The sequence below is a fragment of the Cricetulus griseus genome, chromosome 4, assembly GCF_003668045.3.
Source record: "Cricetulus griseus strain 17A/GY chromosome 4, alternate assembly CriGri-PICRH-1.0, whole genome shotgun sequence".
In the NCBI taxonomy this organism is placed as follows: Eukaryota; Metazoa; Chordata; class Mammalia; order Rodentia; family Cricetidae; genus Cricetulus; species Cricetulus griseus.
This window is the reverse complement of record NC_048597.1, coordinates 152504670-152528299: the sequence shown is the minus strand read 5'-3', so window position 1 is coordinate 152528299 and position 23630 is coordinate 152504670. Positions and strand designations below refer to the sequence as shown.

At 44.4% G+C, this 23630-nt stretch overlaps 1 protein-coding gene across 1 annotated transcript; it reads right to left on the bottom strand.

Annotated features, from left to right (window-relative positions):
• Positions 1-6645: 6645 nt before the first annotated feature.
• Bsx (brain specific homeobox) lies at positions 6646-10268 on the bottom strand. Its single transcript, XM_027411869.2, has 3 exons — positions 10007-10268; positions 7877-8073; positions 6646-6885 (listed from the first exon to the last, which is right to left on the bottom strand). Exons 1-3 carry the CDS (start codon positions 10266-10268, stop codon positions 6646-6648), a joined length of 699 nt encoding a protein of 232 aa, XP_027267670.1.
• Between the last annotated feature and the right edge of the window lie 13362 nt (positions 10269-23630).

Sequence of the window (23630 nt, the reverse complement as noted above, 5' to 3'; positions counted from 1 at the left end):
TTAAAATATATTATTTTGAGCAGATGTCCTTGTTGTAGGAATATGCTTCTTTTGGGTATATGCCTGTATTTTATTGAGTATTTTTGCATCAATGTTCATGAGGGATATTGGTCTGTAGTTCTCTTTCTTAGTTGTGTCTTTATGTGGCGTGGGTACCAAGGTATTATTTTTATGTATTTGGGGGCAGGGGGTGTGTGGACTTCAGAGGATAACTTTGTGGAATTGTTTCTCTCCTTCTACCTTCACATGCCTTCCTGACATGAAACTCAGTCTTCAGGCTTGTGTGGTACACACTTTACCTGCAGAACCATCTTTCTCACCCCAACAAATTGGTCTCATCACTTCCTCTTTCCACATCTTTATTTTATCTTATATTTGAGACAGTTTCATGTCTCCCAGCCTGGCCTCTTACTATGTCAAGCCAAAGATGCGCTTTAATTTCTTTCCAACCTTCTTGCCTTCACCTCCCAAGTGCTCGAATTACAAACACAGACCATTATGCCCAGTTTTGTTTCTGATTTTGGAGGGGGTTGTTTTTTGTTTTTGTGCTCCAAGGAAACAGACACCTTAAAGATACAGCTGGAGGATAAATTCGGGCTTTTCCTTGGTAGGTTGAAGACTATAGGCAATCCTTTGACACTTAAAAAGGTTCCTACAAATTTGAACCTCACCAGGCAGTGGTGGTGCACGCCTTTAATACCAGCACTTAGGAGGCAGAGGCAGGCAGATCTCTGTGAGTTTGAGACCAGCCTGGTCTACAAGAGCTACTTCCAGGACAACCTCCAAAGCCACAGAGAAACCATGTCTCAAAAAAAAAAAACATTGAACCTCCCTCTCTCTATTCCTTATCTATTCCCAAACCAGATAACTGAAACCCTAGAGTAGAATGGGGCAAGGATAAGTAAAGGAGAAAAAGACATGATGTCAGCAAGCCACGTTCCATTTTTAATAATTTATTCTTATTTTATGTACATTGGTGTTCTGCCTGCATGTATGTCTGAGTGAGGGTGCCTGGTCTTAGAGTTACAGACAGCTGTTAGCTGCCATGTGGGTGCTGGGAATTGAACCCAGTCCTATGGAAAAGCAGTTAGTGCTCTTAACCACTAAGCCATGTCTTCAGCCCCCAGCAAGCCATTTTCAATGAAGCTTTCCAGGCCATGCTTCTTTCAGACAATAGAAGTCTTCTCCTAGCCCCCCAATAAAAGTAGGACAAAGTGCAAGGGAATCACACACACTGCTCCTTTGAGACATTCTAACCCCTTTGTAATGAAACAGTGATGGTCAGGTGTCTACTTGATGTGAATCATATGAATGGTTGAGATCCTATGTAGTCTGGTGTCAGGGCCTTCATAACTGACATGTTCTGACCTACGGTGTAGTCTGTTATGTTCTTCCAGCTGAGCCCTCTTAGTAGGCACTTGCATAGCTGTTATCTCACTTTGCTCACCATTCTTAACTCATTTATGGGAACAACTCAACTCCATCTGGGACTCTCCAATACCACAAGGAGAGCACAAGAGAAAGAGATAGCTACAAAAGAAATCATGGTGACTAGGTTATCTGGTATATCCTCTAGAAACTCTAAGAGACAGGATGTGAGGAATAGCAACCAAAACTACAAGGGCCCTGGGCGTGGGATGCAAGCTTGTAATCCTAGCACTTAGGAAGCTAGCAAAGGAGAACCATGAGCTCAAGGCCAGCCTGATCTACATAGTGAGACTTAACTTCAAACAAGCAACAAACAAAATACACTGGAGGGAACATATGAGAGCCATCTTATTAGTAAATATTTACTAGCATTTTCTATAACCAACTAGATGTATCAACTCTGCAACTCCCCAAACTAACAAGCTGTATGACACTGAGCGTGTCACTCTGAGCCTGGGATGATGGACTCATGGTAACTAGTGGGAAAAGATGTAAACACGAACACCTAGCTCATCCTATCAGATTCAGGAATATCTTCTGAAACATCCCTGTAAGCTTGGCTTAATGAACAGAGTGTGAAGGAACTTAGAACCTCCCAGGAAAATTCATCCCAGGTTCAGATTTCTTTTGGCCAGAAGAGTTTTCAAAAGTTGACCTAAGATTGTACTAGACAATTGCCAGCTACAACTTCTTTTTAATTCTTACATCCGAAATTGCTACAAAAAATTCTCTCTTCCACATTCTACAATACCCACAGACTGCTGTCACTTACCATAAAACCCAGTTGCTTGTGCAATGTCACTGGAAGCAGTTTCTACTCTTAATCCTGCCAGTTTGTCATTGTGATCATCTGAGACTTGATTTCTCCCAGGTATTGTCAAATGAAGGTTTTGAAAGTTACTAGATGTGTCTTCTAATGGGGATTGTTTCTTCCTGAGAGTCACATTACATTGTCCTTAACTTGGTAAAATAGCAATTTGTTTTGGTTTACTTTCTAGAATGAAGTATTAGAGCTTAATGAATTAATATATGCACTCTCCTCCTCTTTCCTGTTTCTCTTGTCTTCTAATTGCTGTGGGTCTATTAATTTAAATTAGGATACATAAACTGAAATCTTCATGAAATGTCAGACCATCTAAATAACATGAAACTTTCCATTCCTTTCCTGTAGAAAGAAGATAGGATGTCGGAGCTTAATGTTTGAGTCACATAAGGGCAGGAGATGGAGTTCAGCTGTGGTACACCTCCTAAAATGCACGAAGCTCTGGGTTCAATTCCCGAGAGGAGGAGCATCTAACCCCACTTTGCATAGATAGAGAAGTCCACACTAGAAAGTACTCTGTACTTGCCCTGTAACCTCTGCCTAAACCTTCCTAATGAGGAGGTGCTTAGTGGCTTGTGGACTCATTCTATTGTTCCAACATTTTTGCTCCTAGAGCCAGCCTCACCTTTAGCATGGCAGAGTAGATTCACCCTACAACTGCAGCTTCCACAGCTAGTTCCTCCTCGTCCCTCCCCAAAGCTTTCCTCAGACAAAACGAAAGGCTGTCAGTCCTTTATTTATGTTTTACACACCAATAAGTATCTGGGCTCCTACACTGTAAATTTTAGCCTGTCAAATTCTCTTTGAAGTGTGATGGCAAAAACACGCAAAATAAACATAGCATTTAAGTATGTCAGCTAATTCATTATTTTGTAGACTGAGCCAAATTCAGGAAGACATGGAGAGTCACTGCTTCAACTGTGTTTACTGCATGATTCTCTCAGCTCCAGGAAATCTCCTTTAGTGGGCCTCTCCACATTGCCACCTCACAGAGAGCCAATCCTCTCTAAGTGGTGGCATACATTCAAGTTAAGTATTTCTTAGCATGACAGTTAGCTAACACTAAGCTGAGAAATATTACTAAAAATCTCTCACAGAAGCTCTGAAATGAAGCCCTTCAGGAACAGAGACGAGGACAAATAAAGAGGGGAGATCCCGTTTGGGATTAGATGAGACATTATTTGCCTTCCTTGGCTACTCAAAGATGTTTCTGTCACTTCAAAATCAGGTCTATGTGTCTTTCTGTAATATAATGAACATAGTTTTGTAGTATCTTTACTAACAAGAGAAACTGAGTTGAGACAAAAAGCCTGGACCATTCAGACAAAATACTTTTTCAGCCCATTGAGGCTTTGATCAGCTTTGAAGGTCAAAAGCAAAAATTGCTGCTATGTTACATTCAATTGAGACTAAATCGTGTCTGTCTTTTAATATCACGGATCTGGGAAAAAAAAAAAAAAAAAGGAAGGACTGGGGAAGGAGAGGAGAGGAAAGGGGAGGGAAGGGGGGGAGGAGATGTGATGTGAGAACTTTACTATCACTTTATTTAACACAATTCCTGAGCTGGGGTGGGGTTGGTGAGAAAACTGTTCCTTGATCATATGTCCTGTTTCATTCAGAGCTCTTTTCCTCCCAGCCATTCGGGTAGTGACTAGAAGTGACATTTCCCTAAGCAGGCAAGGCTCCTGAATCAGACTCCAGTTCCTGGGGCTGCAGACTCACTGTGCCCCAATCAGAAAAAGCCATTCTTAAACTGAAAGCTTCTCTGTTTACCTGCTTCTTAAAGACAAAAGCTCAAGAAGTGCTCTAACTCCAATCCCCACGGAGTAAGTCCTGGCAATATCTGAAGGCAGAAAAGATAAATGCCCAGTGCTTTTGAGTTCTCTCTCTCTCTCTCTCTCTCTCTCTCTCTCTCTCTCTCTCTCTCTCCCCTCCCTCTCTCTCATGTCTCCCCTCTCTCCTCTCTACCCCTCTCTTCTCTCTCTCCAAACACTTGTTTGTTTGGTTTTTTAAGTTACTTTAAAGAGTCTTCCCAAATGTGTTAGCAGCCATTATCCACAGGACTAGAACAATCTGAGTTTTTCCCCTTGGCTCCATGCTCTTATGGGAGATATCTTTCTCTTATTATCAAATCACACTCCTCTAACCCAAGGTTTGTTGGTTTGTTTGTTTGGTGGGTTGGCTTTTGTTTTAGTGTGTGTGTGTGTGTGTGTGTGTGTGTGTGTGTGTGTGTGTTACTGTAAATAGTTCTGAGACTGGAGATATGATTTGGAAGTAAGGGGCTTTTCTGCAGGGACTCTGGCTTTGAAAAAGTCCAGTCATTATCTCAACAGAAGAGGAGAAATCTGAGCCTGCATTGGCATCATTAACCACAACTACACAAACTAAAGAAATGAGGATGCTGTTCTCTTAAAGCCATAGGAGCAAGTTGCAAGCCAAGGCATTGTTACCAGAGAAGAGTATACAAAAAGAAGGGAACAGAACCAAAGGAGGCCTATCTGTGTCCACCTTCAGCAGTTAGCTAGCCCAAATTTCATGGAGACATTCTTCAACTGTGTCAAGCCTCAGTTTCCTGACCTGTGGTTCACAGCCCCTCCACGCCCCCCCACCACCACCACCACCCCACCGTGAGTGACTGTGGAGCAGGAAAGTCCGAAGGCTTCAGGATGCTTGCGTTTTAAGCTGTGGCTTTGCCTCGTAAATGATGCAGACTAGGTAAAGCTCTCTTTCGTCCAATTGTTTTTTAAGCATCGCTACATTTTTTATATTCGTGGATTCAGAACTTTCACCTAGAGGAATCTTGAAAATTCATCCCCTCGTTGAAAAAAAAAAAAAAGATTAAATTCAACCCAAACTCAAACCACTGAGCTCTTGGTAATCATTTATCTCTGCTCCCGAGGGTGAGGAATGCACTTGGTAAGTTCACTCCTTTCCAGTCTTCCTGGGCTCGCTGATCTGAAGACAACCAGAAGCCAAGGCAGACGGAAAACCGAAGTCTCCTCCCCCACCACTGCTACATCCGCAAAGTGTCTTCACATAGTTCATTAGCATAGTTTCGCATTACAAATACCAAAAGGCGCCGGTCCCCTGAGCGTTTTGCAGAGACAAGATACTGTTTGCGGTGACCTTTTTCACCTGAATGAGATTCATTAATCATAGTCAAATGATTAAAAACAGATAAGTTGGGGTCGGGCAGAAGGAATCTGTTAAGTAAAGGTTATTAGCCAAGTTCATTGCTTCCGGGGGAAAAGAAACTGAGACAAGGGAGGTGACCTACTAGCAGCGGAACGGGGCAACAAACCATTCCCGGAAACGCATGCTCCTTCCCATTTTTGCCCCGCAAGTCCTTTATTATCTAGAGAGATTGCAGACCTAGTAAGAGAATAGAAGACCTTCCAGGGGCAAAGGAGAGGAGTGGCGCTTCGAGCCGCAGTTTCAATCCCCCCTCCCCCCAACAGGTGCGCTCCCACAACACCTTTTGCCTTAATTCGGAAGGCTGTAGAGTGTGTTCGTTGCCAGCCTAAACCTTGTTAAAACAGGCGAGAAGTAAGCGCGTCCACGAACAACCCGAAGACAACGCTTTTAAAGTCTCAATAGCCTTAGGGACATGAAAGGGTTGCGGGACCAAAGTGCAACAAGTTCAGGAAGCAAAATTTGCGCTGCGGATGTTCTCTGTCCACGATTCTGTGGGGAGGGAAGTTGTGGGGGCCACCAGAGCCGCAAGCGCCCGAAACATCGAGCGTACTGATGACTCCAGAGGATGGAAGCGCAGTCCGTAGAGGGGGGTCGCCTAAGGATTTGAGTTAGAGATGTGGGTCCCGGTAGGGGTGTGAGCAGAAATAGTAAAAGCCGCCGACAACTCTGTCAGGACACTGAACGTTTAAAGGATCCGGCGTGTCTCTGCCTGGACCCCGGCATGGCCCCAGCCACCTGGTCCCTTCATCTGCAGTCAACTGTACTGCCTAAGGGGGAGTTACCGTCCGGGTAGAGAGGCCGCGGGTACGGGGTGACAGAACTAGGGGACAACTGTCTGAGAAATGACAATGGGAGGGGGTACTGCACTGGCAGCGGGGAGGAAAGCTCCGTCGAATTGTAGCCCCGCGAGCCCAGGTGCCAGTTTGAGCTACGACACTGGACAGGTCCCGGGCGCTGAAGACGCCGGGCACGGGAACCAACGATCACACCTGTGATCCCGGCGGGGACAGGATAGGGACCCGGAGGTGGCTTGGGGGCGAGTTGCGGAAGGCTGCAGGTTGACCAATGGGCTGCGTCTGTCTTTCTTACAGCCCAGGAGGCTGGAACAGTCTAGCCTCCCGGCGAGCCTCCCCGCCAGGGAAGGACCACGTCTGGCCCCGAGACAAACTCGCCCCGGTCTCCCTCCCTGGCCCGGCCACTCAGAGCACGTGCGGCCCTGAGCTGAGCTCGCCTTCGTCCCCAATGTCCACCTCATCCTCCGGCTCGGTAAGCACGAAGGCACCAGACGGCAGACTCAGCCGGGCGTCGGCGACCGCGGCCTCTGGGGCACGAGGGCTGCCCTCAGGGCTCTCAGGCCCGTCTGCGGCTTTGGGTTCGTCTTGAGTTTTCCTCAGCTGCTTTTTATGCTTCATCCGCCTGTTCTGGAACCACGTTTTCACCTGGTTTAGGGGATACAAACAAAATCATGTCATTCCATAGACAAACGGTGACAGAGCTAAGATCTGGGGGAGTGATGGAGTTTATTGGGAAAGCCCTCTGCCTACTGAATTGAATTCACCCTAACGCTATGGTTGCCTTGTGCTTTTGGGAAAGTCACACATCATCGTTTTAGGCTGAATGAGACATAAGGCTTCCAAGAGAGATTGCCCCGGAATAGTGACAGGATCAATGATGTGGATAGTAATTAATAAGGGTAAGCGCTGGATGGATGGGGACAGGTCAATTTATGATCCTGTGACGCAGACAACTAACTCCAACAGGACTCGTGGACCGGAAGACAATAATGGAATGGACTGACTGATTTTTCTTGGAGACAATATTAGTTTCAGCTCTGAATGGCTAATGATTTCACGGCAAGATCATGAGAAGGAATAAAAGAAGAGGTTAAGGGGGTGGATAAATAGGACAAAAGATAAAAACGAGAGAGGAAGCCCTGGGGTACCTATGAAGACTTACTATGGATGACACTGACTAAAATAAGCACACAGAGGGCGGGGAAGGGGGTAAAAGGAGCACAGAGTGGTAGCATAAATTAGTGATGCACACACGGAGGTTGAGGCAGAAAATAAGGTTTTGGGTTACCCTGGGCTACACAGTGAGACCCTCTTCCAAAAAAAAAAAAAACAAAAAAAACAAAAACAAACAAACAAAAAAACTGCTAAAGCTACTCCGGAAACAAGAACCCTCTAACTCAGCTGTCACCCGCTTGGTTGGAAGAGGAATAGAAATAACTATTAACTTGGAGATAACAGCCGAATCACTCAACGTGACACCTCCCCCCCTTCCCCCATAGAGCCAGGTAGATAAATCTAATGTGAAATTTAGGCATAAATTCTGTCGCGTCTTGGAAGGCGAGGGAAGCTGTTCAGAGCTGAGGGGAGAAGAGCGGGACGCAGAATCCGGCGGGGCCTTCTCCCCGCTTCTGCCAACCTGAGTCTCGGAGAGGCTGAGGGCTGTGGCCAGTTCCACGCGTTCTGGAGTCGACAGGTAGCGCTGGATTTCGAACCTTTTCTCCAGGCCGGAGAGCTGTGAGTCAGAAAACACCGTGCGAGCTTTGCGGCGGCGGCAGTGTTTCCCCGGCAGCTCTGCATGCTGCGGGTGTGGGAACAGCGCTGGCACCGGCACCCCTACAGAAACAAGAGCAGGTCTGAAGAACCCACATCCCCAGGAAGCAACCTTCGGCCTCCCAGATCCACTCCACTCTGAAGCCCAACGTTCCCGAACACCTGTCTCCTATTGCCCCAAAGCTCCTGGAGCCCATCTCCCAATAACCCTAAGACAGCGGGGAGAGGTGTCGCAAAATAGCACTTGGAGATCTCTTCCTGAAGGTCATCACGAAATACAAATAATAAACAGCAAGTGAAACAGAAAAGAAAAATAGAGCAAAGATCCAGAAGGCTTTAAAAATAAATAAATAAATCATCTTCCCGGAGAGACTTCCTCAAAGCGCACATCCAGTTATCTGCAGGCCCTTACAAAGTTTTCTTACAAAAGTCGGATGGTACTGAAACTGTCCACCCGCTTCCATCCAGACCTCTACAAGTGTTAGTCTGGTGCAATAGACTAGATAGGACTTTGCCTTCTCAACTCTGAAAAAAGCACCTTTCCTGGTCGCCCTTACCCTTTCAGAAACCAAACAAAACAGCGCAAAAACGCTTATCCAAAGAAACTGTGGCGCTTGCCTCTGACATTTCCTTGTCAGTGGCAAGGTCGCCCTGGAGACCCTACTCTGTAGTCTGATCATTTTCCCTCCGACTCCAAGCCCTGTGAACCAAGAGAGCTAAAGTGCCTTTTTCTGATGATGCGAGAAGGATCCTTCCATTTCGCCACACTCTCAGCTTCACCGGCTGTTTTAGACGCTCCAAGCATGCAGGCCTCATACACCAGTATCTACCTACCCCCCGGGGGGGGGCGGGGGGGGACGAAAATCAAGCTGCTTTAGCATCAGATTTTGAGCAATACCAGCCCTAGAAGAAGAGTTCATCCTCAGCTGTGTGGTGAAGCCAGGGAGCAATGCAGACCTCGACAAGAACCTCAAAATCTCCTTTCTAAGCTAGCACTTGAGAGTGGGTTTTACCGCCACTTTTAATCTTTTTTTTCCTGGATTCCAGCACCCATATTTCACACATTGCCTGCTGCCTTCCCTCGGCTTCTCCTGGAGCCAATTTACTATTGTGCTCAGCATCGGGACTAGAATTTTTCTATTCTGGCTGGAACGAAAATGCTGAGGAAGTGTCTGTGTAGCCTGAGGGAAACAAACGAACAAAACCTACATATTTCCCCAGCATCTCCAGGCCCAGTCTTACTTTGTCAGTCCCCAGTCCCTTCCAAATAGTAAATCTGAAATACTTTAGCAACTGATTCCAGTGACTCTAGCAACTGGGCCAGAAGGAAGCCAGGCAAACTGACCACAAATTAAATGTTGAACATTGGGAGTGGAGGTGGTTCACAAACTGCAGCCCTCTTCTGTTCTGAATGCTTCCTGCCAATCTGAATCTTTCCCCTATGACCCCCACAAGCCCGCCCTCACTTCCATGTCCTCTGTAGAGTCAGCCACTGTTCCTGACCCAACCTAGTTTAAGACTGCTGGCCAAGTGAAGCCTTTTCCATTTCTGCACTGGAAAGTTCAGTGAGATTCCCTGGGACAAGATGATTGGGAACCTCCTTCCTCGATGGAAGAAGTTAAGAAATGGGGTGAGGGGTGTTAAGAAACGAACAAAGTGGTCTGGAAGAGTGGAGTAAGACTGAGCAGTGCCCACCAGGTGTATGGTCACATCTATCCACTCCAACTGCCTCTGGCCAGACACAATCACCATCCCTTATAAAAACTGTGAAGTAACCATGAATTGTTCCCCTCAATTGGCATGCCTCAGGGGACCTCTCCTCTCAGTCATGTCCCTAACCTTCTACTGTTACAGGAGGATAGCCACCTGGCCAGATCTGGTCTCCCTCCAGATCTGGTCTCTGGGGGCTGTGCTAGCACAAAACAAAACAAAACAAACAAACAAAACCCAGCTAGCCCTCTGTCTCCCCACTCCTAGAGAGGCTTCTGCTACTTACCAGAGGTGGTCAGGAAATAAGGATGATGGTGGTCCCCCTTATGCAGAGGGTGATGGGCATGAGGGGTGAGGAGGGTGGGCGTGGGCATAAGGGGGTAGCCATAGTCTAGCAAAGGCACCCTAGAGGCCAGAGAGCTGGCAAAGTGGTCAGGGGCCACCTCTCTCAGCGGCTTAGGCTTGTGTAGCAGAATGTCCTCTATGAAAAACGACGTGGGCCTCTGAGAAGATGCCGGATGGAGAGGAGAGGTGAAGTTGAGATTCATCTTGTAAAGCGCCTGTCACAGGGTGAGGGCCAGGACAAAGTGCAGGAGGCAGACAGCTTCGCAGCTAGCCTAGTCGAAAGCCCGCACCTGCTCCTGATCGCCTAGGCTCAGATCTCCGCTGCTCTACCGACCTGGGCTATCCCCGGCGCTTGTCTTCTTGCCTCTCCAGCGCCGGGGTAGGTTGGTTCTGTGTGTTGGAAAATTGGCAGCTTGGAGAGGGGAGCTGGGAGAACCAATAGCGAGGCTGCGGAGGCAGAGGGGAGGGTGGGGTGGGCTCGGGGCGGGGCGGGGATCTGTCCGCGGTGCTGAATGAGCCTGGCCAGGCAGGGAGCGCTGAGCCCAACCGGTTCGGTTCCTAGCAGGCTTCTCGATCCCAATTTCTGCCCCTCCCCAGCAAGAGCTGTTGTGTTCCGTCTTTTAAAAAAGACTGAAAATTTTTTCGCCGTTGTCTAACAAACAAGAATACCAAAAGAGTCCCAATAGCGTAGGAATAAAGCACTCAAGCATTTGAGCCAGTTTGGTTTTTAAAGAGTTTCAGTAATGGGTAACAGAGGAGAAAAGTGAAGAAATAAAGATGCAGGCTGTCTGCTACATTAAGTTGCTAGAGTTAGATTAAATTGACGGGGGGGGGGGGACGACTGAATTGTTGAGGGAAATAAAGATGATAGGGGAAGATTCTTTACCTGGAGTTTAGGGAATGGACAGAGTTCGGGGGGGGGGGTGTCTATGTCTATCACCCATATGACTTGATCACTTTAAATCTGTCCACAGCCACCTTTGCTGTACCCTCCATGCTGCTCTTTGATTCAGTCATACATTGTGTTTTGTTTGCTATTTCTGCTGCACCACCCGTTCCAGCCACGGCCTTTCCCCATCACTGCATTAGATTTCCCCCCATCTCTTTCCTTCCTGTTCTTTCCAATCCTTTTTTTTTCTGTTTGTCTTTTTCTAATCTGTCACATTTATTTCCCTGGAGTCAATTTGCTAAAATTAAGGTGATCATCTACAGCACAGCAGGAGTAATTTGGGCTCGCATCTCTGAAAATTGCTCTAATTATTGATGTTAAACTCAGGGAAATTAAAAGAAGCCACTTCTCTTCCATCTCCCAATTTTTAAGCTCTAATTTGTTGATATCTAGTCGTCATCACAATTCCAATCACTACTGCTAATAGCAAAAGTGTCTTAACGGAGACTGAGTCCTCACAACCCATGCTATTAGATAATTAGAGGAGGTGCTGTGAAGTCAAGTGTTAATCCTTGGGCACTGCAGTAGGATTTCCATCTGATCTAGCAGGTAGAACAAATTAATTACCAGAATCAATTAGGCACCAAACTTCAGTGCTTCAGGAAGTGGAAGTGTCCTATTCCACATGGACACACGGGTAAGCAGATAGGAGAGGAAGCAGAAGAAAGCGTGGTGGGGAGATAGGGAAATAAAGTCTTGGTAAGAAGGCATGTAAATGAAGTCGGAACTGTTTCTCTTTGTCTGAGAGGTGACTTGTGTTTTGAAGTTTGTAATAGTAAGAAGAGAAGGTGGGAGAGGAGATGACCACCGAAAGGGGGATAGTAGAGTTTACAGAAGTTCCCTGACCAAGTCATCGTCCTGGCCAAGTCATCGCTTATGGTACTGAGGGAGATGAAGGAAAACGTTGAAGGGGCGCTGAGGTGACGATCCACACAATGGAAGTCCATCCATCTCTACTCTCAGTGTGAGTGTATCAAATGGATGTCAGTCGTTCACACGTAGCAAATGGATATTAATCTATTTTATTTCCAAACATAAGGCTGGCAGGCTATTGTGGGGCGGGAGCATTACAACCAGACTTCAGTGGGTTTCAGCCTTTGACCTAGGTCCCTAGCCACTGTACAGATCCTCACCCGGCCTCCGGAGGGCGGACTTTCAGCTTTCTTGAGTCAGGGACTAACATGTACCATGGAAACAGAAAGGACTGAATGTCATTTGGGGGACAAGATTAGTAGAAACGTCCTTGAGTGCCAGTCTCTGAACGGTGACACAGAGAACTCTTCCTTACACTCCTCTCGGAGTGCTCGAGAGATCGCAGGGGTGAAGAAGAGTGGTACACTGCCTTCTCGGTCCTTCTGTTCTTTGGTATCAGACAGTTTTTATATCCTGACATAGATGGTGTGTTCTCTGTTCAGGCTTCGGCTGTCCCCTGGCAAAATCTAACGATGGGGGCCGGGGGGGGGGTGACGGTGGAGGAGGCTGACGCCCAAGCTAGCCCAGAGCCCACCTGCCCTTGGAAAGAGAATGGAAACCCGGCCGTCCTGCCTCTGCCTCTTTAGATCGCTATAGGAACCTAAGAAGTAAGAGCCGAGGGAGGAAACCCGGTCGCTGGGAAAGGTGCAAGACCTGGGGCGCTGACGTCTTTCCCTTCCCGATTAGCGCCGCTAGCGAACAATGCTAGGAGACTGGACCAGTACTGCCCCAGCCGCCAGGACCAAAGCAGATACCTGGGGACTCTTAAGGCATCCTCGGCGCCGCCGCAGCCACCCTTATCCAATACAATCACCCTTTCTCCTCTGGTCCCAGACACATCGCAGCCGGGGACCCTGTGGGGCCTCAGCCAAATGCGCCAAAGCCAGGGAATAGCGGATGCAGACTGTGTGGAGATGGTTGGTCCTCCAAAGGTTTCCGATCCCGTCCTGGCCTCAGGCTCCAGGTCAGGCTATGCCCCAGATCCTAGAGGAAATCCTGAAGCAGGGGATGCCATAAAGTTTCTCCCATTGGCCGAACTCCCTGAACAGAACCTCGCAAAAAACGCTAGTGACCAAAACCAGCTCTGGCCCAGTCCTACAGTGACTCTGGGTGAATGCAGGGCACAAGATGTCCAGCTCCGCCCCCGCCCCCCGCCCAAGTCTCAGTCCTGGAGTGGGTATTGCAACAGGGAGCTCAATTACACATGCTTCCCACTCTCTACCTTCCAACTCCACCATCTCAGGCCCAGGACAGCCTTCGTAACTGGGTAACTAAGTCAGGGTTAGATTTTAGATAAGGGTAAAGATTACAAGCTGCAGGGAAACAATTTCCCTTAAAAACAACAACAACGCAGGATAGCCAGGACCGTTACAGGGAGAAACCCTGTCTTGAAAACAAACAAACAAACAGATGTGTCATTGTCTAGCTTAACCCTGAAGCCTAGAACAGTGTTCGTCAATAACATAATGTGACCCACATAGGCCATTTTAAATTCTACTCCTCAAATTTTAAAACCAGGCCTGGTCTGGTGGTGCCCACCTTGAGCACCAAGGAAGTAAAGGCAAGTAGATATCAATGAGTTTGAGACCTTCTTGGTCTACATAGCAGGTTCCAGGACATCCACAGATACATAGAGAAACCCATCTCAAAATAAATAAATTCTAAAAGTACACATTAAAACGGAAACATTTGTTTATTGTATATAATCACAATATACCCCAAATATTATTATTCAACATGTGATCAATACAAATATTATTTATACCGTTTGTCACACTCAATGCTTATTTGTTCTTTAGACAGGGTCTCCTGCAGTCTAGATTGGTTTCGAACTCAATATGTAGCCAAAAAAAATGATCTTGAACTCTTGATGCTCACAAGTTCTGGGATTACAGGTACCAGGCAAGGTTCCCCACTAAGTGTGTGCTTTGCATTTACTGCATCTCTCAAGTCACAGTGGCTCTTTCAAGTGCCCTGTAACCGCACTAGGTTTGAGGCTTGTATTGTACAGCCTGGAGTTCACCACCACCCTCTCTTTTACCTCTTTCAAATGCAGACAGACACATGGGAAAAATAAAAAGCGATTCCTGCAACCAGCCTAACATTCTCAAGACTTGCCCCTCATTCACTGCTATGTTTAATTATTGTGAAAATTCACTGAACATCTACTGTACAATGGCTCCTTTCTCCAAGCCTTGGGAGATTTCATAAATGCTTCTATATTATATTTTATTTTGTTTTGTTCTCACACACTTGGTCAAAAAAAAAATCTATCACTCAGGACCAGAAAGCTATAGCTATAAAGCTGACACAATCCAGATACTATATGCTGCCCAAAGGAAAAGAATACAGCAACAGCAATAATAATAGAGATCAAATGATCATCTCTCTCCCCATCTAGGATTCAATGGCATTCTTGCTTGGGTTTTAGCTGGAGAATCATTAATTTAAAGAGAGAAAAGACATGCTTTGCAGGGAATAGATAATTAAACAGGCCCTCTCTCTTTCATGTCAGCCTCAGCTAAAACTGCCAGCTGAGGTGGGACTTGGTTTCCCAAAAAGATGGCCCTATTGATGATCAAAGGAAGGACTGGTTCCATTAGCCAAGTTGCCTTCAAAATAAAGGAGACGTGTTTTAGCGGGATCTGAGTAACACACTTTACTCGTAACAGTTTGTATTATATTGCTTGTTGTCTGTTCCAGCCTCCCTTCTAGCTGGGTACTTTATTTTAAGCACTACCCAAGTGGATGACATGTCTACAAAAAGAACAGGAGTCGCTGGCTGCTTCTAGCAAATGCATCTTCAAAACAAATGCTTTTGTGCAGGAAGTTAGGATGTGAACCCTCATGAGAAACACATTCAAAGATGCTGCATTGAAAACCCAGCATTTCTAATGTGACAAGGGCTAAATTCAACCAGTTTGCTCATTGATGGATGAATGGTCTATAAAGGTATAAGATCTTCTGTTTCTCTTCTGAAGTTCTCAATGCTGTCTTTGACTATCTCAAATTAAGACATGCTACATGATCTATTAGAAAGGGAAGTTTGGAAGAGAGAATTCAGTTTCAAATGTGAGAGAGCTTATGTCATTTCTTAACTCTCTGAAAGATACACAATGGAATAAGAATGGGCCTTTAATCTATCTCTTTTCTTATTAGTAGCTCTACGTTTCTCCATCAGATCTTGAAAGATTACCCAAATATACTAATGGGGGGGGGGATAAGTTTAAAAAGCCAGACAGTGGTGGCACATGCCTTTATTCCCAGCCCTTGGAAAGCAGAGGCAGGCAGACCTCTGTGAATTTGAGGCCAGCATGGTCTACAGAGCAAGTTCCAGGACAGCCAGGACTGTACAGAGAAACCCTGTCTTGAAAAAACAAACAAACAAAAAGCCCTTTAAATATTCCCTATTATGCTAGGCATGGTGGTGCAGGCCTGTAATCCCAGCACTTAGGAGGTGGTGATAGGAGGACTGGGATTTTTTTTTTTTTTTTTTTTTGGTTTTGGTTTTTTTGGTTTTTCGAGACAGGGTTTCTCTGTGGCTTTGGAGGCTGTCCTGGAACTAGCTCTTGTAGACCAGGCTGGTCTCAAACTCACAGAATGCTGGGATTAAGGGCGTGCACCACCACCGCCTAGCCTTAGTTGTAGTTTTTTTTGAGACAGGGTTTCTCTGTTAATAGCCCTGTCTGTCTTGGAACTCACTTTGTAGACTAGGATGGCCTCCAACTCATAAAGATCCACCTGCCTCCACTTCCTGAGTGCTGGGATTAAAGGTGAGTACCACCACCACCTGGCATTGGACTGGGAACTTTTAAAGCCAACCTAAGATAGCAAGTAAGCTTGAGAGACCAGCCTTCATTTAATAAGACCCTGTCTCAAAAATACAACTGAGTTCTGAAAATAGCTTTTCACAAGACAAATTACTAACCATATTACTAAGTTATAAAGGTCCTGTTTAAAAAAAAAAGAGTTAACTATTTTTAATTATACACATGTCCATATGTGAGTAATGCCTAAAGTACACCTGGCCACTGGAAGTATCAGATTTCCTGGGATAAAGTTATAGGCAGTTGTGAACCATGCTATGTGGGTGCTGGGAACAAAACTGACCCTCCAAAAGAGTTTGTGCTCTTAATGCTGAGCTGTCTCTCTAGCCCAAAGATACTTACTTCTTATTTATTTGGGTTTGTATGATATATATTCATATATGTTTTTATTTTCATAGTTGGTATGCTTCTGGTATTATGAATTGTAAGGCCCTTTCAAATTCTGTTATTAGGAACGGAGATGAGCTTATGAACATTTCCCAAAAGATATTCATGCCTGGAGGTAGATATATTTGGAATGTTTTTTATTAAAATTTCTTAGTTGTTATACACTGTTCATGAAGCCAAGTTGATTTTTGTTCCTTTAACTCTTGTTGATACTGGATAAAGAAAGGAAATACAGGTCTTGTCACTCTAAGGGGATAATGTTGATTTGTTTTCTAATGACCACAAAGATATATTATCCTAAAATAAGAAATGGAAGGGAAAACATTGAAAAAGCATTGTTCAATAAAATTAAAACACAGCCAGAAGTGGTGGCACATGCCTTTAATTCCAGGACTCTGGAGGTAGAAGCAAGTGGATTTTCATGAGTCTGAGGCCAGCCTGGTCTACATAGTGAATTCTGAGACAGCCAGGGCTACTTAGAGAGATGCTATTTCAAAATAAATCAATCAGTCAATAGGTAAATACAGTTAAAACAAGGCACGGAATTCTCTGTGTGACATAAAATTTTGGAGGCCATTAAAAAAAAAACGAGTAAGACAGCTGTGTTGAGTTTTTTAAAAGTCTACATAGCAAAAATAATGTTAAGCAATGTAAAAAAGGTAAGCCACAAACAGGAAGAAAGTACTTGTGATTCATCCTGTGAGTCATTAGGAAGATATAGGGATGTATGTGTACATGCATGTGCACATCCATGCACAAGAACACAAACACACTGTGTTGTTTCGGAAATGGGTGTCCTTCTATGTATCCCAAGATTGGCCTCAAACTCTCAGGCCCCATGCTGAGATTATTAGTATGTGCCACCACCCCTGGTTCAAGCTTATAATTTTTTTATTTTTAATTATGTATATATGTATGTTTGTGTATATGTGAGTAGAGGTATTTAAAAGGCTGGAATATGACATCAGAGCCCCTGGGGTTACAGAGACTGTGGGCCTCCAGACATGGGAACTGTTCTTCCTCTGGAAGAACAGTATTTACTCTTAACCTCTAAGCCATCTCTGCAGTCAAAGAGTATAATTTTAAAATGGAAAAAGGATAGAAAGAAACAACACACACACACACACACACACACACACACACACACACACACACACACCAAACATTTGAAAAGATGCAAACAGAAATAATGTTAGCCAGTCATACTGGCACACTCTTGTAATCCCAATATTCAAGAGGTGGAGACTGGTAGATTATGGATTTGAGGCTAACCTGAGCTACTTAGTAAGACTCTACCTCAGAAAAGAAAGAATGAAGAAAGAAGGAAATTTTTAAATGAAATTAAAAATAAAAGTTAGTTTGACAACATTAAGAAAAATCTTCCACCTACCTTTAAAAAAAACAAACATATATTTACTTTGTGGGGAGGAGGCAAGCAACACAGCTCTTGTTGTTGTTGGGATTAAAAGTGTGTGCCTGAGTGCTGGGATTAAAGGTGTGTGCCACTACCATCCAGCTGGTTTGTTTATGTTAAAATGTATTATTGTTGTTGTTGTTGTGTGAGTACACACAAGCATGCATGCATTATGTGTGTGGGGTGGGGCAAGAAAGAGCAAGTTGAGGTTGCAGAACAATTTAACTGGGTTGGTTTTCTCCTTTCACTTTTATGTGGGATCCTGGGCTCCAGGGGCAGAACTCAAGTCTTCAGGCTGACCTGGCAAGTGCCTTTACCTGATGATCCATTTCTAACCTAAGTTACACTGCTTGTAGGCCAGAATTTGAACTCGGTTTGGCTTCAGAGTCTCTGATTCTAGTATAATACTTTTAAAAAATAGACACCTAGGGGCTGGAGAAATGGCTCAGTAGTTAAGAGCACTGACCACTCTGGGCACTCTTCCAAAGGACCCAATTCAATTCCCATAGTCCACATGGCTGTTCACAACTGTAACTCCAGTTCCAGGCAATGTGGCATCCTCACATAGATATACATGCAGACAAAATCCAATTGTATATTAAAAAAAAAATAGACACCTAAAGCTGGGCAGTGGCAACACATACCTTTAATCCCAGTACTCAGGAGGCAAACGCAGGTGATCTCTGTGAGTTTAAGGCCAGTCTGGTCTACAGAGCAAGTGCCAGGGCTACTGTCTCAAAAAAACCCAAAGCCAGTGGCTGGCTGTAACTGTAACTCCAACTCCAGAGGATTCGACACCTTCATAAAGACATACATGCAGACAAAACACAAATGCACAGAAAATGGAAATAAGTAAATCATAAAAAAAACAAAAACAAAATAAAGCAATAAAACACCTAAGGCAGTAAGAGAGTCTGCTTGCTTCTCTCTCGGGTAGAACCTGAAACCTTAGACCTTGACTTAAGAGACTGGTCTCCAATTTCTGCTCCTCTTTAGTTTTAAATAATCTGTAGTAGCTAAAGCCTAAAGTAATGGAGAGGATTGTGGACTTGGGATTGTATGGTGTGTGTGTGTGTGTGTGTGTGTGTGTGTGTGTGTGTGTGTGTATGAGACAGACAGAGAGAGAGAGAGAGAGAGAGAGAGAGAGAGAGAGAATATACATGTACATTTTATTTACCATCAGTATGATAAGGATAGTATTACCAGTGCTCAAGAAAACAATATTTGCAGTCAGACCTAGTTAAAGATTGGCTCCATCACCATTGTGCACTACCAGTATGAGCCTGAGCCTGGGAATTTTGTTTGCTCTCTCTAAGCCCTATTACCTTCATCTACAGAATTGAGATGATAATATTACCCACCTCAAAGGATCGTTTTGAGAAGCAACCAAGGTCATGTGTATAAAGCATTTTTGTTCAATGCTCAGAATGCAGCCCGTATGCAATAGGTGTACTGCTACCATTGCTGCAGGGGATGGGGCTGGAGGTGGTGGGGTAGTCGTGGCAACTCTGATGTTGATGGGTTTTGTAGCCAGTTAAAAAACAAGCCTTGTGAGACATGTTAGTCTTTGTCTATAATCCAAACACTGGGGTCCTGAGGTGGGAGAATAGTGAATTCAAGGTCAGCCTAGGCTATATAATGACAGCCTATCTCAATAAAAAAGAAATGAGGGAGGGTGTACTATAAGGTCAATTCCAAGTCTGTTTCCTTCTGGAGTTGGGAGGGGGCGGTTGGAGGGAAACCAATAGGGCAAAGAACATTTACTAAATGTGTACCATATGTCACGCTCTGTGTGAAGCGGTTTAGAGACACAAGGTGGAGAAATACAAGGAACAAAGAAATATAGAGACAATTTAAGGCTTAGCTCTGCCTCAGACCCACACACATGCCCACCAAACGTGCAATCATAATAATAAAAAGCATCAACGGTTTCTCTTTGCACCATAAAGTAATGCAAATTCAGTTGATTTTGTGATTCAGATTGAAAATAATATGGGGAGGTAGAGAACTGAAAAGCCCTGTATTCTCTGCAGTGACTACCTGCAAATGTTTCCTGAGAATACACCCATGAGAAGGGTGAGGATGCCTTTTCTTACAAGTATAGATCCTGTGATAATAGATGAGGGTGATAACCTTACATACTGTAAGTTTAGCATTTTCCAGTGGACACTATTGGGCCTTTCCAAAATCAAGGCAAATGCTCCCCTGACTGGCTGCTAGGTTATTTGACAGTTACCAAATTAAAATAATAATTTAGTGCTCATTCCATCCCTGGAGTACACTGCACATCCTGCAGGCAGCTCCACAGGATGGGAGCTGTCTCTCTCAGACAGCCCAGGTGCTCTCAGCCTCTGCTGGTCTCAGCTTCTTCAAGGAGGTGCACTAGGACTGAACCACTTCTAGGCAGGTCAGCTAGCCTTACAGTGTCTTTCTGCTGTCCTTACTGCTTCTATGTGCTTGCCCAGGGCAGAACTTAGTGTATCTGGTCAGTTTCAGGGACTTCCTTTTCCTTACTTCCTGAGCTTAAAGCTTTCTCGATTGGTGGAATGTCTCGGAGGAAACTGCTACAGGACAACCTATTGTAGGAAGCATTTTGTGGTAAGAATATGTAAAGCTTTAAAAACTGGAAGGCAGGACAGTGATGCACACCTTTAATCCCAGCACTCGGGAGGCAGAGGCAGGTGGATCTCTGTGAGTTTGAGACCAGCCTGGTCTAAAAGAGCTAGTTCCAGGAAATATGAAACCTATATACCAAGGATAATACCTTCCTCCAGGCATCTGGTCCTTTTATACTTCCTCACTAATCCAGGCTGCAATGTAACACAATTTAGTTTCACAGAGGGGCCTTACAAGGCCTCCAGCTAGTCAGTGGCCAAAGAGGATTCAACACAGGTCTATACAGGTCCAGAGACCAGGCTCTTTCCACTAAAACATATTTTTGTTTATATTAAGAAATAAATTATTGTTCTTGCTTTATGCTTCATGTTTTGAAATTTTATTTAAATTACATATCAGGCATAATGAGTGTGGAGAATGCAATTGGGCCTAAAAGGACTAGGAGGTTCTGGAATGGTTGAGTGGGGTTGGTTCCAGCTCACATGAATGATATAAACAGATATGCACAGGTGGGGTAAAACATGGTTTGCTTGCAGGATACTGAGATTGACAAAACCACAACAAATATTTCTGAAGTATGGCTGTGTATTTGAAGTATAACTGTGTATTTGAATACCATCAGGAGCAGATATAATTATGAAGAAAAGGGAGACAACTGGGGACAAAGGCGGTTCTTTGAATGATCTGCAGCCACTATAAATGTAATCTCGAGCTAGAGTGATGGCTCAACAGTTGAAAACGCTACTGCTCTATCAGAGGAAGGGGCTTCGGATCCTAGCACACACACCAAGCAACTCACAAATGCCTATAACACCATCTCTAAGGGGGGGGGGTCCAGCCCCACTTCTGGCTTCTGTGGGCATGTACACACACACACACACACACACACACACACACGGGGGGGGGGGCGAGAATTAGAAAAAAGAAATTGGTAAATTCACACATTTAGGTTTTGGTGTTTCCAGATGTAAGCCCCTTCACTCAATAGCCAACCCAACCACTCATTTGTGCAAAAAAAAAAAAAAAAAAAAAAGTCCATGTCACTTTGTATGGATGTCAGCTACGATAGTAGTAGCTTAAATATAAATACAAATATAATGTGCTCTCTGTTTTTTAATCTTTTTTTTCTATCTCTTCAATCCCTCCCTCACTAGCCTGCAAATTGATTCAAAATATAAATCTATATCAGTTCATGCTGAAAATGCTCTTCATATGTTGTGAATATTTGATTTGTCAACAAAACAATAACATTTGTTGATTTCCCAACTCTCTGAACTTTAAGACATCTCTATCTCTGGTCTTTAATTTTTTTAAAGATTTATTTTTATTTCTGTGTGTATACATGCCTTCATGAATATGCGCATCATGTGCATGAAAGTACCCACAAAACCTAGGGGAGGTCAGGTCCCCTGGACCTGGAGCTATAGGCACTTGTGGGCTACCTGCTATGGATGCTGGGAACTGAACCCATGTCCTCTGGAAAAGCAGTAAACTCTCTTATCTGCTGAGTCATTTCTCCAACCCCATTCTCCGTCTATAAGTGTTAATATACACTACACCTCTACTAGGTACATTTATTTTTCTAGCCATCTCTCACCGTGTCTATACAGTTCTCAGCTAACTCATCAATTCCCCAAAAAAGTCACTTCATCTTAGGGCCTTTTCTTGATGCTCCTGAGGCTTAGGTGCCCTTTCTGTGCTATCACACAATTATGATTGATATATATATTATATATATAATTACAATATATGAATATGTAATAATAATATTCATATACTGTAATTGCCTCTTCGTCTCCCTCTCTAATCTGGAACCTCCAAATAAGAAAGACCAACTGCATCCCAAGCAATCAAGTGTGGTGTTTACACACAGTCAGGGCTCAGTGAATACACAGTAACTGACTGAATTGATAAGTGAATAAGTAAATGCATAAATGAAACATCACCCTGGAAGATATTACTTTGAGTGGGTAAAAAATGGAGATGCTAATGCTAGGTAGCAATGGAATTTGTTGATGGTGGACTGGCTTGCTATCACAGGTAACAGGATGTGGGGAAGGTAGTTGCTATGACAACCTTTAAGCTTATTAAATATCATTGGTCTATAGGGCTCATGAAAAATCCCGATTCAAGTGGGCTTAAGATCTACATGCTTGGCCCGGGCAGTGGTGGTGCACGCCTTTAGTTCCAGCACTGGGGAGGCAGAGGCAGGCAGATCTCTGTGATTTCAAAACCAGCCTGGTCTACAAGAGCTAGGACCAGGACAGCCTCCAAAGCCACTTAGAAAACCTGTCTTGAAAAAACTAAGATCTACATGCTTGGAGTTGGGGAGATGGTTCAGAAAGTAAGAGCACTGGCTGCTCTTCCAGAGGACCTGGGTTTGATTCCTAGCAGCCACATGGCAGCTCACACTCATTTTTAACTCTGGTTCCAAGGGATTCTGTGCCCTCTCTGGCCTCCTTGGGCACTTGCACACACATATATAAATACACACATACAGATAAATAAACAATAAAGTAAATCCTAAAAACAGTGTATCTCTAGGCTCCAACTATCAGGTGTGTGTGTGTGTGTGTGTGTGTGTGTGTGTGTGTGTGTGTGTGTGTGTGTGTATGTGTGTGTGTATGTGTATGTGTGTATATGTGTATTTGTGTGTGTGTTTGTGCGTTTGTGTGTATATGTGTGCGTGTGTGTGTGTGTGTGTGTGTGTGTGTGTGTGTGTGTATTTGTATCTTAGAATGCTAAAATTAGTAAAAACCTTTTTTCTGTTGTTTTTTTTTTTGTTTTGGTTTTGATTTTTTGAGACAGGGTTTCTCTGTATTGTTTTGGAGCCTGTCCTGGAACTAGCTCTGTAGACCTGGCTGGCTTCGAACTCACAGAGATCCGTCTGCCTCTGCCTCCCGAGTGCTGGGATTAAAGGCTTGTTCCACCAATGCCTGGCAAGATTAGTAAAACCTTAGAGCCTTAGAGATGTCTCTTTTGGTAGTCTTTGTAGTACAAATATATTCTAGAGGAGGGGATTCATCTGTCTAAAGTCACACTGAAAAATAGTAAAAAAGCAGAGCCTTGAACACCAGAATCTCTATATCCAGTGAAGAGTCAGCTTTCCATGTAAGAGGTAAGGGGCCCTGTCAGAGACAAATCAGTTACAGCCAGAATTGCAGCATTTCTCATCGCACTAATTGTGAAAATTCAGCCACTTAAACCCTATGTATTCACTTACTCCTTCACCCTTCAAGCAGTACTTACTGGGTGTTACTACGTACCTACAGAAAACTCTAACCCAAGCTCCTGGGACATTTTGTGATTGGGGCTGTAAGATGCAGAAAGTGAAGTTTGTATCCTGCTAAAGTTTTGCTCGACAGATCACTTACCGTTGAATAGAAAGTCTAACCTACTG

What these genes read in the sequence shown, in the direction of transcription:
- Bsx (XM_027411869.2), bottom strand. Translation starts at nt 10,268, where the DNA reads ATGAATCTCAACTTCACCTCTCCTCTCCATCCGGCATCTTCTCAGAGG. An exon ending in TTATTTCCTGACCACCTCTG is followed by an intron (nt 8,074 to 10,006) that starts GTAAGTAGCAGA and finishes TTGTTTCTGTAG; the next exon opens with GGGTGCCGGTGCCAGCGCTG. An exon ending in TCAGCCTCTCCGAGACTCAG is followed by an intron (nt 6,886 to 7,876) that starts GTTGGCAGAAGC and finishes CCCCTAAACCAG; the next exon opens with GTGAAAACGTGGTTCCAGAA.